We start from the raw sequence: 16870 nt of genomic DNA on the forward strand, positions 1-16870 counted from the left end.
GGCGATGACTCCGGGACGCTGAGAATGGCGATGACGCCGGGACACTGAGAATGGAGACGACGACGGGACACTGAGAATGGAGATGACGCCGGGACAATGAGAATGGAGACGACGCCGGGACACTGAGAATGGCGATGACACTGAGAATGGAGATGACGACGGGACACTGAGAATTGAGACGACGACGGGACACTGAGAATGGCGATGACACTGAGAATGGCAATGACGTCGGGACACTGAGAATGGCGATGACGCCGGGACACTGAGAATGGAGACGACGACGGGACGCTGAGAATGGAGATGACGACGGGACACTGAGAATGGAGACGACACCGGGACACTGAGAATGGAGACGACACCGGGACACTGAGAATGGAGACGACACCGGGACACTGAGAATGGCGATGACGCCGGGACACTGAGAATGGAGATGACGCCGGGACACTGAGAATGGAGACGACACCGGGACACTGAGAATGGCGATGACGCCGGGACACTGAGAATGGCGATGACGCCGGGACACTGAGAATGGAGATGACGCCGGGACACTGAGAATGACGATGACGCCGGGACACTGAGAATGGCGATGACGCCGGGACACTGAGAATGGCGATGACGCCGGGACACTGAGAATGGAGACGACGCCGGGACACTGAGAATGGCGATGACGCCGGGACACTGAGAATGGCGATGACGCCGGGACACTGAGAATGGAGATGACGCCGGGACACTGAGAATGGAGACGACACCGGGACACTGAGAATGGAGACGACACCGGGACACTGAGAATGGAGACGACGCCGGGACACTGAGAATGGAGACGACGCCGGGACACTGAGAATGGCGAGGACACCGGGACACTGAGAATGGAGATGACGCCGGGACACTGAGAATGGCGATGGCGCCGGGACACTGAGAATGGAGATGACGCCGGGACACTGAGAATGGCGATGACGCCGGGACACTGAGAATGGCGATGGCGCCGGGACACTGAGAATGGAGATGACGCCGGGACACTGAGAATGGCGATGACGCCGGGACACTGAGAATGGCGATGGCGCCGGGACACTGAGAATGGAGATGACGCCGGGACACTGAGAATGGCGATGACGCCGGGACACTGAGAATGGCGATGACGCCGGGACACTGAGAATGGCGATGACGCCTGGACACTGAGAATGGCGATGACGCCGGGACACTGAGAATGGAGATGACGCCGGGACGCTGAGAATGGCGACGACGCCGGGACTCTGAGAATGGAGATGACGACAGGACACTGAGAATGGAGACGACACCGGGACACTGAGAATGGAGACGACACCGGGACACTGAGAATGGAGACGACACCGGGACACTGAGAATGGAGACGACACCGGGACACTGAGAATGGAGACGACACCGGGACACTGAGAATGGAGACGACGACGGGACACTGAGAATGGAGATGACGACGGGACACTGAGAATGGAGATGACGACGGGACACTGAGAATGGAGATGACGCCGGGACACCGAGAATGGAGACGACACCGGGACACTGAGAATGGAGACGACGACGGGACACTGAGAATGGAGACGACACCGGGACACTGAGAATGGAGACGACGACGGGACACTGAGAATGGCGATGACACTGAGAATGGCGATGACGCCGGGACACTGAGAATGGAGATGACGCCGGGACACTGAGAATGGCGATGACGCCGGGACACTGAGAATGGCGATGACGCCGGGACACTGAGAATGGAGATGACGCCGGGACACTGAGAATGGAGACGACACCGGGACACTGAGAATGGAGACGACACCGGGACACTGAGAATGGAGACGACACCGGGACACTGAGAATGGAGACGACGACGGGACACTGAGAATGGAGATGACGACGGGACACTGAGAATGGAGATGACGCCGGGACGCTGAGAATGGAGATGACGACGGGACACTGAGAATGGAGATGATGCCGGGACACTGAGAATGGAGATGACGACGGGACACTGAGAATGGAGACGACACCGGGACACTGAGAATGGAGACGACACCGGGACACTGAGAATGGAGACGACGACGGGACGCTGAGAATGGAGACGACACCGGGACACTGAGAATGGAGACGACGACGGGACACTGAGAATGGAGACGACACCGGGACACTGAGAATGGAGACGACGACGGGACACTGAGAATGGCGATGACACTGAGAATGGCGATGACGCCGGGACACTGAGAATGGAGACGACACCGGGACACTGAGAATGGAGATGACGCCGGGACGCTGAGAATGGCGATGACGCCGGGACGCTGAGAATGGAGATGACGCCGGGACGCTGAGAATGGAGATGACGCCGGGATGCTGAGAATGGAGATGACGCCGGGACGCTGAGAATGGCGATGACGCCGGGACGCTGAGAATGGCGGTGACGCCGGGACACTGAGAATGGCAATGACACTGAGAATGGCGATGACACCGGGACACTGAGAATGGCGATGACGCCGGGACACTGAGAATGGAGATGATGCCAGGACGCTGAGAATGGAGACGATGCCGGGACACTGAGAATGGCGATGACGCCGGGACACTGAGAATGGAGATGACACTGAGAATGGAGATGATGCCGGGACACTGAGAATGGAGGCGATGACACTGAGACACTGAGAATGGAGACGACGACGGGACACTGAGAATGGAGATGATACTGAGAATGGAGACGACGACGGGACACTGAGAATGGAGATGACACTGAGAATGGAGATGACACTGAGAATGGAGATGACGTCGGGACGCTGAGAATGGCGATGACACCGGGACACTGAGAATGGCGATGACGCCGGGACACTGAGAATGGAGATGACGCCGGGACACTGAGAATGGCGATGATGCCGGGACGCTGAGAATGGAGATGACGCCAGGACGCTGAGAATGGAGATGACGCCGGGACGCTGAGAATGGCGATGACGCCGGGACGCTGAGAATGGCGATGACGCCGGGACACTGAGAATGGCGATGACGCCGGGACACTGAGAATGGAGATGATGCCAGGACGCTGAGAATGGAGACGATGCCGGGACACTGAGAATGGCGATGACGCCGGGACACTGAGAATGGAGATGACACTGAGAATGGAGATGACGCCGGGACACTGAGAATGGAGGCGATGACACTGAGACACTGAGAATGGAGATGACGACGGGACACTGAGAATGGAGGCGATGACACTGAGACACTGAGAATGGAGATGATGATGGGACACTGAGAATGGAGATGACGCCGGGACGCTGAGAATGGAGGCGATGACACTGAGACACTGAGAATGGAGATGACACTGAGAATGGAGACGACGACGGGACACTGAGAATGGAGATGACACTGAGAATGGAGACGACGACGGGACACTGAGAATGGAGATGACACTGAGAATGGAGATGACGTCGGGACGCTGAGAATGGCGATGACGCCGGGACGCTGAGAATGGCGATGACGCCGGGACGCTGAGAATGGAGATGACGCCGGGACACTGAGAATGGAGATGACGCCGGGACGCTGAGAATGGCGATGACGCCGGGACACTGAGAATGGCGATGACGCCGGGACACTGAGAATGGCGATGACGCCGGGACGCTGAGAATGGAGATGACGCCGGGACACTGAGAATGGAGATGACGCCGGGACACTGAGAATGGCGATGACGCCGGGACGCTGAGAATGGAGATGACGCCGGGACACTGAGAATGGAGATGACGCCGGGACACTGAGAATGGAGACGACGACGGGACACTGAGAATGGAGACGACGATGGGACACTGAGAATGGAGATGACGCCGGGACACTGAGAATGGAGACGACGCCGGGACACTGAGAATGGAGATGACACTGAGAATGGAGATGACGACGGGACACTGAGAATGGCGATGACTCCGGGACGCTGAGAATGGCGATGACGCCGGGACACTGAGAATGGAGACGACGACGGGACACTGAGAATGGAGATGACGCCGGGACAATGAGAATGGAGACGACGCCGGGACACTGAGAATGGCGATGACACTGAGAATGGAGATGACGACGGGACACTGAGAATGGAGACGACGACGGGACACTGAGAATGGCGATGACACTGAGAATGGCAATGACGTCGGGACACTGAGAATGGCGATGACGCCGGGACACTGAGAATGGAGACGACGACGGGACGCTGAGAATGGAGATGACGACGGGACACTGAGAATGGAGAGGACACTGAGAATGGCGATGACGCCGGGACACTGAGAATGGAGACGACGCCGGGACACTGAGAATGGAGATGACGACGGGACACTGAGAATGGAGATGACACCGGGACACTGAGAATGGAGACGACGACGGGACACTGAGAATGGCGTTGACACCGGGACACTGAGAATGGAGACGACGCCGGGACACTGAGAATGGAGATGACACCGGGACACTGAGAATGGAGACGACACCGGGACACTGAGAATGGAGACGACACCGGGACACTGAGAATGGCGATGACGCCGGGACACTGAGAATGGAGACGACGCCGGGACACTGAGAATGGAGACGACGCCGGGACACTGAGAATGGAGACGACGCCGGGACACTGAGAATGGCGATGACGCCGGGACACTGAGAATGGAGATGACGACGGGACACTGAGAATGGCGATGACGCCGGGACGCTGAGAATGGCGAGGACACCGGGACACTGAGAATGGAGATGACGCCGGGACACTGAGAATGGAGACGACGACGGGACACTGAGAATGGAGATGACGCCGGGACACTGAGAATGGAGACGACGACGGGACACTGAGAATGGAGACGACGCCGGGACACTGAGAATGTAGATGACACTGAGAATGGAGATGACGACGGGACACTGAGAATGGAGACGACGACGGGACACTGAGAATGGCGATGACGCCGGGACACTGAGAATGGCGATGACGCCGGGACACTGAGAATGGAGACGAAGACGGGACGCTGAGAATGGAGACGACGACGGGACACTGAGAATGGAGACGACGCCGGGACACTGAGAATGGCGTTGACGCCAGGACACTGAGAATGGAGACGACGCCAGGACACTGAGAATGGAGACGACGCCGGGACACTGAGAATGTGACTTTACCATCACCAGCAATGGACAGATTATCTGCGAGCGAGGCCGCCAGGGATTGTACTAGAATATAATATAATCCTCCTACTAATATAAATGTGAACGTTTGGGAGTTTGGATGTTTGTTCCTCAATCATGGCCAAACCACTGAGCGGATTTTGCTGAGATTGCACACACACACCTGTATGGTGACCGGGAAGGATAGGCCGCTCCAACCCCCGACATCACGACCGCTACCGGAGAACGTATGCTCTTGCTACGCTGCAGGACCTAAGATGATGTCATCCCCGGCTTAAGCAGGACTTCGATAGGTCTGCTGCATCCTGTGGGCGGCCCGATGGATGAAGTGCAAGCTGGAAAACATGGCGGCGGCTCACCGCTCCGGCGCAACACTGACATGCAGGCTGGCTGTGTGGTGCAGGACGAGCCGCTCGGGTGTGCACAGCCTGCGCTCCGGACACAACGCTGCATACCCACAGCTGCAGAGTGAAGCGGACACGCGGCCCCACTCGCTGTGGCAGGGCATGGGGATCGGCTGTGTGAGTAACCATGGGGGACTGTAGTGTTCGGTGCCAGGGGCCACGGTATAGGACTGTGGGGGCCCAGAGGGTCGCGCTGGAGGAAAGGGGGCCGCGCAACAGTGGTTTGGGGAGCCAGAAGGGTGCCCAGGGCCTCCTTACAAAGGGATGCCACGGAGGTAGGGTTTGGAGGTACGCATGGGAGGAGGGGGCCGCGCTACAGGGGTTTGGGTGGACCGGAGCCACGGGGGCCAGGGGCCACGAGTTAGATATACGTATCTGCACAAAATACCACGTGCCGAAAGATTACATACATGCGTCTGCACACAGTTCTACACACCGACGGATTAGATACGCATGTCTGCACACAGTACCACAAGCCGAAAGGATACACGCATCTACACACAGTTCCACATGCCGGAGGATTAGATACACAGGTTTGCACAAAGTACCACACACCAGAAGATTAGATACGCACAGAATAACATAGTGGGGGGGAGCAGGTCCTCAGCAGCACAGAGTATTTCAGAACCTCACACAGTTCAAATGCCCAGTCTGTATGTATTCAGTGACATTTGAGACACATCAATGTGTGTTATATTTTTTATTATTCATTTTATAAAAAAAACAAAATTGCAGCAATTGACTTCGGTTTATTTTTTTGTCATTTTTGACATTTTCAGTCTTTACAATATTGAAATTCTCTTTAGAAAATACTGAGGCCGATATCACACATAGTGAGCAGTATGGAGGATGGGAAGGGCCACGATAGCAGAGAAGGCACTTAGAGGTACCGGGATGTAGTACACTGAGAACACGAATGGGGCAGGAGGGAGGCAAGATAGCAAGAACTGAACTATACTGCAGTGCCGAGAACATCAGAACCCAGAGAACTCTCAAGTACCCAGCACGTGCTAGACCCCAGAGGAACCCAACCACAGGCTAAACATCAGAACCCAAGGTGGCACTCTAACCCCAATCACCCCTGAACTTCACATTAATCCAGAGCTGCGCTCACTATTCTGCTGGTGCAGTCACTGTGTACATACATTACATTACTTATCCTGTATTATACCCCAGAGCTGCGCTCACTATTCTGCTGGTGCAGTCACTGTGTACATACATTACATTACTTATCCTGTATTATACCCCAGAGCTGCGCTCACTATTCTGCTGGTACAGTCACTGTGTACATACATTACATTACTTATCCTGTATTATACTCCAGAGCTGCGCTCACTATTCTGCTGATGCAGTCACTGTGTACATACATTACATTACTTATCCTGTATTATACCCCAGAGCTGCGCTCACTATTCTGCTGGTGCAGTCACTGTGTACATACATTACATTACTTATCCTGTATTATACTCCAGAGCTGCGCTCACTATTCTGCTGGTACAGTCACTGTGTACATACATTACATTACTTATCCTGTATTATACCCCAGAGCTGCGCTCACTATTCTGCTGGTGCAGTCACTGTGTACATACATTACTTATCCTGTATTATACTCCAGAGCTGCGCTCACTATTCTGCTGGTACAGTCACTGTGTACATACATTACTTATCCTGTATTATACTCCAGAGCTGCGCTCACTATTCTGCTGGTACAGTCCCTGTGTACATACATTACATTACTTATCCTGTATTATACTCCAGAGCTGCGCTCACTATTCTGCCGGTGCAGTCACTGTGTACATACATTACATTACTTATCCTGTATTATACTCCAGAGCTGCGCTCACTATTCTGCTGGTACAGTCACTGTGTACATACATTACATTACTTATCCTGTATTATACTCCAGAGCTGCGCTCACTATTCTGCTGGTACAGTCACTGTGTACATACATTACATTACTTATCCTGTATTATACCCCAGAGCTGCGCTCACTATTCTGCTGGTACAGTCCCTGTGTACATACATTACATTACTTATCCTGTATTATACCCCAGAGCTGCGCTCACTATTCTGCTGGTGCAGTCACTGTGTACATACATTACATTACTTATCCTGTATTATACTCCAGAGCTGCGCTCACTATTCTGCTGGTACAGTCACTGTGTACATACATTACATTACTTATCCTGTATTATACTCCAGAGCTGCGCTCACTATTCTGCTGGTGCAGTCACTGTGTACATACATTACATTACTTATCCTGTATTATACTCCAGAGCTGCGCTCACTATTCTGCTGGTACAGTCCCTGTGTACATACATTACATTACTTATCCTGTATTATACTCCAGAGCTGCGCTCACTATTCTGCTGGTGCAGTCACTATGTACATACATTACATTACTTATCCTGTATTATACTCCAGAGCTGCGCTCACTATTCTGCTGGTGTAGTCACTGTGTACATACATTACATTACTTATCCTGTATTATACTCCAGAGCTTGCGCTCACTATTCTGCTGGTACAGTCACTGTGTACATACATTACATTACTTATCCTGTATTATACTCCAGAGCTGCGCTCACTGTTCTGCTGGTGCAGTCACTGTGTACATACATTACATTACTTATCCTGTACTACACTCCAGAGCTGCGCTCACTATTCTGCTGGTGCAGTCACTGTGTACATACATTACTTATCCTGTATTATACTCCAGAGCTGCGCTCACTATTCTGCTGTACAGTCACTGTGTACATACATTACATTACTTATCCTGTATTATACCCCAGAGCTGCGCTCACTATTCTGCTGGTACAGTCACTGTGTACATACATTACATTACTTATCCTGTATTATACTCCAGAGCTGCGCTCACTATTCTGCTGGTGCAGTCACTGTGTACATACATTACTTATCCTGTATTATACTCCAGAGCTGCGCTCACTATTCTGCTGGTGCAGTCACTGTGTACATACATTACTTATCCTGTATTATACTCCAGAGCTGCGCTCACTATTCTGCTGGTACAGTCACTGTGTACATACATTACATTACTTATCCTGTATTATACTCCAGAGCTGCGCTCACTATTCTGCTGGTACAGTCACTGTGTACATACATTACATTACTTATCCTGTATTATACTCCAGAGCTGCGCTCACTATTCTGCTGGTACAGTCACTGTGTACATACATTACATTACTTATCCTGTATTATACTCCAGAGCTGCGCTCACTATTCTGCTGGTACAGTCGCTGTGTACATACATTACATTACTTATCCTGTATTATACTCCAGAGCTGCGCTCACTATTCTGCTGGTGCAGTCACTGTATATACATTACATTACTGATCCTGTATTATACTCCAGAGCTGCGCTCACTATTCTGCTGGTGCAGTCACTGTGTACATACATTACATTACTTATCCTGTATTATACTCCAGAGCTGCGCTCACTATTCTGCTGGTACAGTCACTGTGTACATACATTACATTACTTATCCTGTATTATACTCCAGAGCTGCACTCACTATTCTGCTGGTGCAGTCACTGTGTACATACATTACATTACTTATCCTGTATTATACTCCAGAGCTGCACTCACTATTCTGCTGGTACAGTCACTGTGTACATACATTACATTACTTATCCTGTATTATACTCCAGAGCTGCGCTCACTATTCTGCTGGTACAGTCACTGGAGTATTTTGGAGTCGGAGTGTTATACTGCGGGACCACTACTACCATATCCTCAGGGTCAGGATTCGGTAGGGGCTGAGATCAGAGAACCCCTTAACCCCATGATGTCTTCTCTGGGCATCTCCTCTAGGGGGCAGTGTTGGTGGGCGTCTCTCAGAAGTTATTAGTGGTCTCCGCAGCTTGTAGTCACTTCTCATGATCTGGATGTGGGGGAGGGGCACTGACCACCCGGATCTGAGGATATTTGAGTTAAGGTTTTGTGATCGCTCCTCTGTGATGTGATTGGTTAATGCTGGAGATAGTCGATGGATTCTCGCTGTAGAAGTCCCACAATGTCCCTTTTGCCATACGTGTAGGAGCCGACGTTGGTCGGTGCGTAGATCGGAGCGAGGCTGTTACTGGATCTCACCAGGAAGTCGGCTAAGCGCTGGGTGACGCAGGTCGCCGTGTTACATTTTCTCTTCTCCATCTGACTCCTGCGAGACAAAAACGGGCGTTACTAGATGAAGCGAAGAGGAGCAATGTCCTGCAGATCTGTAGAGAGGTCAGTGGTATAATCATCACCTCCTGTGTCGGCTGCTCCTCAGCAGGGGCCGGTCTATGTTTGGGGAGAGAGGTCCGCCTTGTAGGGTCACCGTCCAGCCCTTCTCTGAAGTCTCATCTCTAATCTTCAGTCTAAGATTAATGGGAAATCTCACAATGAGCTCCGGTCACATGACACCAGTACTGGCGGGATATAGAGAACAGGCTCTTCAGATTACTCACCGGTCCGCAGGGGCGGAGTCAAGGCAGGTCAGGGTCATAGAAAGGACAAGCAGTAGAAGGGTCAACCCCAAGTGGCTCATTCTCTCCTTTGGGGTAACTGTGAGGAGCAAAATCTGCTTTATTCAATGAAACCCAGAAGACACGGGCCCAACAGCAACGGACAAACTAATACAACCCACCAAGTGTAACCCTGAGTGTGCGAGAGATAAGGATATAACCCTGAGTGTGCGAGAAATAAGGATATAACCCTGAGTGTGCGAGAAATAAGGATATAACCCTGAGTGTGCGAGAAATAAGGATATAACCCTGAGTGTGCGAGAAATAAGGATATAACCCTGAGTGTATCAGAGAGGAGGATATAACCCTGAGTGTGCGAGAAATAAGGATATAACCCTGAGTGTATCAGAGAGGAGGATATAACCCTGAGTGTGTCCGAGAGATGAGGATATAACCCTGAGTGTGTCCGAGAGATGAGGATATAACCCTGAGTGTGTCCGAGAGATGAGGATATAACCCTGAGTGTGCCAGAGAAGAGGATATAACCCTGAGTGTGCCAGAGAGATGAAAATATAAAACTGAGTGTGTCCGAGAGATGAGGATATAACCCTGAGTGTATCAGAGAGATGAGGATATAACCCTGAGTGTGCAAGAGATGAGGATATAACCCTGAGTGTGTCAGAGAGGAGGATATAACCCTGAGTGTATCAGAGAGATGAGGATATAACCCTGAGTGTATCAGAGATGAGGATATAACCCTGAGTGTGCCAGAGAGGAGGATATAACCCTGAGTGTATCAGAGAGATGAGGATATAACCCTGAGTGTGCCAGAGAGATGAGGATATAACCCTGAGTGTGCGAGAAATAAGGATATAACCCTGAGTGTGCGAGAAATAAGGATATAACCCTGAGTGTATCAGAGAGGAGGATATAACCCTGAGTGTGCGAGAAATAAGGATATAACCCTGAGTGTATCAGAGAGGAGGATATAACCCTGAGTGTGTCCGAGAGATGAGGATATAACCCTGAGTGTGTCCGAGAGATGAGGATATAACCCTGAGTGTGTCCGAGAGATGAGGATATAACCCTGAGTGTGCCAGAGAAGAGGATATAACCCTGAGTGTGCCAGAGAGATGAAAATATAAAACTGAGTGTGTCCGAGAGATGAGGATATAACCCTGAGTGTATCAGAGAGATGAGGATATAACCCTGAGTGTGCAAGAGATGAGGATATAACCCTGAGTGTGTCAGAGAGGAGGATATAACCCTGAGTGTATCAGAGAGATGAGGATATAACCCTGAGTGTATCAGAGATGAGGATATAACCCTGAGTGTGCCAGAGAGGAGGATATAACCCTGAGTGTATCAGAGAGATGAGGATATAACCCTGAGTGTGCCAGAGAGATGAGGATATAACCCTGAGTGTGTCCGAGAGATGAGGATATAACCCTGAGTGTGTCCGAGAGATGAGGATATAACCCTGAGTGTATCAGAGATGAGGATATAACCCTGAGTGTGTCAGAGAGGAGGATATAACCCTGAGTGTATCAGAGAGATGAGGATATAACCCTGAGTGTGTCCGAGAGATGAGGATATAACCCTGAGTGTATCAGAGATGAGGATATAACCCTGAGTGTGCCAGAGAGATGAGGATATAACCCTGAGTGTGTCAGAGAGATGAGGATATAACCCTGAGTGTGTCCGAGAGATGAGGATATAACCCTGAGTGTGCAAGAGAGATGAGGATATAACCCTGAGTGTATCAGAGAGGAGGATATAACCCTGAGTGTGTCCGAGAGATTAGGATATAACCCTGAGTGTGCCAGAGAGATGAGGATATAACCCTGAGTGTGTCCGAGAGATGAGGATATAACCCTGAGTGTGTCAGAGAGATGAGGATATAACCCTGAGTGTATCAGAGAGGAGGATATAACCCTGAGTGTGTCCGAGAGATTAGGATATAACCCTGAGTGTGTCAGAGAGATGAGGATATAACCCTGAGTGTATCAGAGAGGAGGATATAACCCTGAGTGTGTCCGAGAGATTAGGATATAACCCTGAGTGTGCCAGAGAGATGAGGATATAACCCTGAGTGTGTCCGAGGTGATGAGGATATAACCCTGAGTGTGTCAGAGAGGAGGATATAACCCTGAGTGTATCAGAGATGAGGATATAACCCTGAGTGTATCAGAGAGATGAGGATATAACCCTGAGTGTGTCAGAGAGGAGGATATAACCCTGAGTGTATCAGAGAGAGGAGGATATAACCCTGAGTGTGTCAGAGAGGAGGATATAACCCTGAGTGTATCAGAGAGATGAGGATATAACCCTGAGTGTATCAGAGAGATGAGGATATAACCCTGAGTGTGTCAGAGAGGAGGATATAACCCTGAGTGTATCAGAGAGAGGAGGATATAACCCTGAGTGTGTCAGAGAGGAGGATATAACCCTGAGTGTATCAGAGAGATGAGGATATATCCCTGAGTGTATCAGAGAGATGAGGATATAACCCTGAGTGTGTCAGAGAGGAGGATATAACCCTGAGTGTATCAGAGAGATGAGGATATAACCCTGAGTGTATCAGAGAGAGGAGGATATAACCCTGAGTGTATCAGAGAGATGAGGATATAACCCTGAGTGTGTCAGAGATGAGGATATAACCCTGAGTGTGTCAGAGAGGAGGATATAACCCTGAGTGTATCAGAGAGATGAGGATATAACCCTGAGTGTATCAGAGAGGAGGATATAACCCTGAGTGTATCAGAGAGATGAGGATATAACCCTGAGTGTGTCAGAGAGGAGGATATAACCCTGAGTGTATCAGAGAGAGGAGGATATAACCCTGAGTGTATCAGAGAGATGAGGACATAACCCTGAGTGTGTCAGAGATGAGGATATACTATAGACAGAGAAAAATGGGTTAATACTTTTGCCCCCTGGTGTATAACAGTTTGTGATAAACTTTCCTCAGGCAGAGATATCCTTAACCCCGCGAGTGCCAGACAGCTACACATGCAACTCTTTAAAACTGACTTTGGCCAAAACTACCCCAGAGACTGCAGATATCCAGAGTGTAAAGAGACGCAGACAGGACTCACCCGATGCTGGATTGTAGGAGGCGAGGAGCAGCAGCAGGGAGACGCTGAGCCTGACAGCCAGGGAATGCTGCTCCTCGCTGCTTGTCAGCTCTTATATACGCTCACACCTGGATGACAGTGACGTCACTGCAACAATGACACCAATCTGACACCCAGATACAACCAGGGAGACATCAGGGGAACCAATTACACCAAGGAGAGGAGACTCCCAGCACCCAGGAGAGGGACCCCCATACACCAAGGAGAGGAGACTCCCAGTACCCAGGAGAGGGACCCCCATACACCAAGGAGAGGAGACTCCCAGCACCCAGGAGAGGGACCCCCATACACCTAAGAGAGGAGACTCCCAGCACCCAGGAGAGGACCCCCCCAATACACCTAAGAGAGGAGACTCCCAGTACCCAGGAGAGGGCCCCCCATATACCAAGGAGAGGAGACTCCCAGCACCCAGGAGAGGGACCCCCATACACCTAAGAGAGGAGACTCCCAGCACCCAGGAGAGGACCCCCCCAATACACCTAAGAGAGGAGACTCCCAGCACCCAGGAGAGGGCCCCCCCAATACACTGAGGAGAGGAGACTCCCAGTACCCAGGAGAGGGCCCCCCCATACACCTAGGTGAGGAGACTCCCAGCACCCAGGAGAGGGACCCCCATACACCAAGGAGAGGAGACTCCCAGCACCCAGGAGAGGGCCCCCCCATACACCAAGGCGAGGAGACTCCCAGCACCCAGGAGAGGGCCCCCCCATACACCAAGGCGAGGAGACTCCCAGCACCCAGGAGAGGGACCCCCATACACCAAGGAGAGGAGACTCCCAGCACCCAGGAGAGGGACCCCCCATACACTGAGGAGAGGAGACTCCCAGTACCCAGGAGAGGGCCCCCAATACACTGAGGAGAGGAGACTCCCAGTACCCAGGAGAGGGCCCCCCCATACACCTAGGTGAGGAGACTCCCAGTACCCAGGAGAGGGCCCCCCCATACACCAAGGAGAGGAGACTCCCAGCACCCAGGAGAGGGCCCCCCCATACACCTAGGTGAGGAGACTCCCAGTACCCAGGAGAGGGCCCCCCCCATACACCTAGGTGAGGAGACTCCCAGCACCCAGGAGAGGGCCCCCCCATACACCAAGGAGAGGAGACTCCCAGTACCCAGGAGAGGGCCCCCCCATACACCAAGGAGAGGAGACTCCCAGTACCCAGGAGAGGGCCCCCCCATACACCTAGGTGAGGAGACTCCCAGCACCCAGGAGAGGGCCCCTCATGTACCGAGGAGAGGAGACTCCCAGCACCCAGGAGAGGGCCCCCATATACTGAGGAGAGGAGACTCCCAGCACCCAGGAGAGGGCCCCCCCATACACCTAAGAGAGGAGACTCCCAGCACCCAGGAGAGGGCCCGCCATACACCAAAGAGAGGAGACTCCCAGTACACAGGAGAGGGCCCTCCATACACCTAAGAGAGGAGACTCCCAGCACCCAGGAGAGGGCCCCCCCATACACCTAAGAGAGGAGACTCCCAGCACCCAGGAGAGGGCCCCCTGCACACATTGGAGAGGAGACTCCCAGTACCCAGGAGAGGGCCCCCCAATACACTGAGGAGAGGAGACTCCCAGTACCCAGGAGAGGGCCCCCCAATACACTGAGGAGAGGAGACTCCCAGCACCCAGGAGAGGGACCCCCATACACCGAGGAAAGGAGACTCCCAGTACCCAGGAGAGAGACCCTCATGTACCGAGGAAAGGAGACTCCCAGCACCCAGGAGAGGGACCCCCATACACCGAGGAAAGGAGACTCCCAGTACCCAGGAGAGGGACCCTCATGTACCGAGGAAAGGAGACTCCCAGCACCCAGGAGAGGGCCCCCTGCACACATTGGAGAGGAGACTCCCAGCACCCTGGAGAGGGCCCCCCATACACCGAGGAAAGGAGACTCCCAGCAGCCAGGAGAGGGCCCCTCATGTACCGAGGAGAGGAGACTCCCAGCACCCAGGAAAGGGCCCCCCATATACCTAGAAGAGGAGACACTTAGCAGCCAGGAGAGGGCCCCCCCATATACCAAGGAGAGGAGACTCCCAGCACCCTGGAGAGGGCCCCCTGCACACATTGGAGAGGAGACTCCCAGCACCCTGGAGAGGGCCCCCTGCACACATTGGAGAGGAGACTCCCAGCACCCTGGAGAGGGCCCCCTGCACACCTAAGAGAGGAGACTCCCAGCACCCAGGAGAGGGCCCCCTGCACACATTGGAGAGGAGACTCCCAGCACCCAGGAGAGGGCCCCCTGCACACATTGGAGAGGAGACTCCCAGCACCCAGGAGAGGGCCCCCTGCACACATTGGAGAGGAGACTCCCAGCACCCTGGAGAGGGCCCCCTGCACACATTGGAGAGGAGACACAGCAACCAGTAAAGATGATGGGACTCTGAACACCCAGGAGAGCAGAGCAGAGGGGACCCATAAACACCAACATCCAAGACTGGCAATGCCATTACCCAGAACAGATTAGGGAAACCACCGAACCCAGGAGAGTGAACCCGAGTAACCCTCACACACCGACAGACATTCCTGGGCTTCACTCCGAAACATCTCCAAGGACAGAGCCAACAATAGAACTGAAGCCCTGCATGGAACACTGCACTAAGCAGTGCACCAAACCCTACACCAAACCCTGCAACAAACACTGCACTGAGCCCTGCATGGAACACTGCACCGAACCCTACACTAAGCACTGCACCGAATCCTACACCAAACCCTGCAACAAACACTGCACTGAGCCCTGCACTGAACCCTGCACTAAGCACTGCACCGAACCCTACATTAAATCCTGCAACAAACACTGCACCAAGCACTGCACCGACCCCTACACCAAACCCTGCAACAAACACTGCACTGAGCCCTGCAGGGAACACTGCACCGAACCCTGCACGAAGCACTGCACCGAACCCTACACCAAACCCTGCACGGAACACTGCACCAAACCTTGCACTGAACCCTACATCAAACACTGCACTGAGCCCTAAATGGAACACTGCAGTGAACCCTGCACTAAGCACTGCACCGAACCCTACACCAAACCCTGCAACAAACACTGCACCAAACCCTACACCAAGCATTGCACCGAACCCTACACCAAACCTTGCAACAAACACTGCACCAAACCCTACACCAAACCCTGCAACAAACACTTCACTGAGCCCTGCACCGAACCGTACACCAAACACTGCACCGAGCCCTGCATGGAACACTGCACCGAACCCTGCAAGGAACACTGAAAGGAAAACTGCACGGAACACTGCACCGAACCCTACACTCTGTATAGAACACTGCATTGAGCCGTACACCAAGCACTGCCTGTACGGGCCCTAGTCACAATTATAGAGCTGAGCTTCGGCCACTGGTGTCTCCTTCTGTACAAGCCTCCAGATCTGTAAGGTGGCGCCCACTGGTGTCTGAGCAGGTGTATTGCACCTGAGTAAGTGGCTGTAATACACTGGAGTGTCTGAGCCCTGACCCCAAATACGGTCATCACTGTGTGAATAAATGCACGGCCGCAAACTAGCGCGGCGCATACGATCCCCGCTCCCACTGAAATTAATGGGAGCGTGTATGGCAAGCAAAGGGTCACGCGGCGTACACGTGCCACATCACGCGGCACGTTACACATACCTCCCAACCGTCCCGTTTTCCGCGGGACAGTCACGATTTGGGTGACATGTCCCGCGGGTCCCGGTTGGAGGGAGGTATGTCCTGATTTCAACTCAGATCTGTGTCCAGAGG

General features: G+C 52.6%; 1 protein-coding gene across 1 annotated transcript; it reads right to left on the reverse strand.

The window, feature by feature from the left end:
* Positions 1-9524: 9524 nt before the first annotated feature.
* IAPP (islet amyloid polypeptide) lies at positions 9525-10083 on the reverse strand. The gene is made up of 3 exons (XM_075275945.1): positions 10004-10083; positions 9803-9913; positions 9525-9714 (listed from the first exon to the last, which is right to left on the reverse strand). Exons 1-3 carry the CDS (start codon positions 10081-10083, stop codon positions 9525-9527), a joined length of 381 nt encoding a protein of 126 aa, XP_075132046.1.
* Between the last annotated feature and the right edge of the window lie 6787 nt (positions 10084-16870).

Source organism: Leptodactylus fuscus, chromosome 5 (genome assembly GCF_031893055.1).
Source record: "Leptodactylus fuscus isolate aLepFus1 chromosome 5, aLepFus1.hap2, whole genome shotgun sequence".
NCBI lineage: Eukaryota > Metazoa > Chordata > Amphibia > Anura > Leptodactylidae > Leptodactylus > Leptodactylus fuscus.

What these genes read in the sequence shown, in the direction of transcription:
- IAPP (XM_075275945.1), bottom strand. Translation starts at nt 10,083, where the DNA reads ATGAGCCACTTGGGGTTGACCCTTCTACTGCTTGTCCTTTCTATGACC. An exon ending in GACTCCGCCCCTGCGGACCG is followed by an intron (nt 9,914 to 10,003) that starts GTGAGTAATCTG and finishes CATTAATCTTAG; the next exon opens with ACTGAAGATTAGAGATGAGA. An exon ending in AGGAGCAGCCGACACAGGAG is followed by an intron (nt 9,715 to 9,802) that starts GTGATGATTATA and finishes TTTGTCTCGCAG; the next exon opens with GAGTCAGATGGAGAAGAGAA.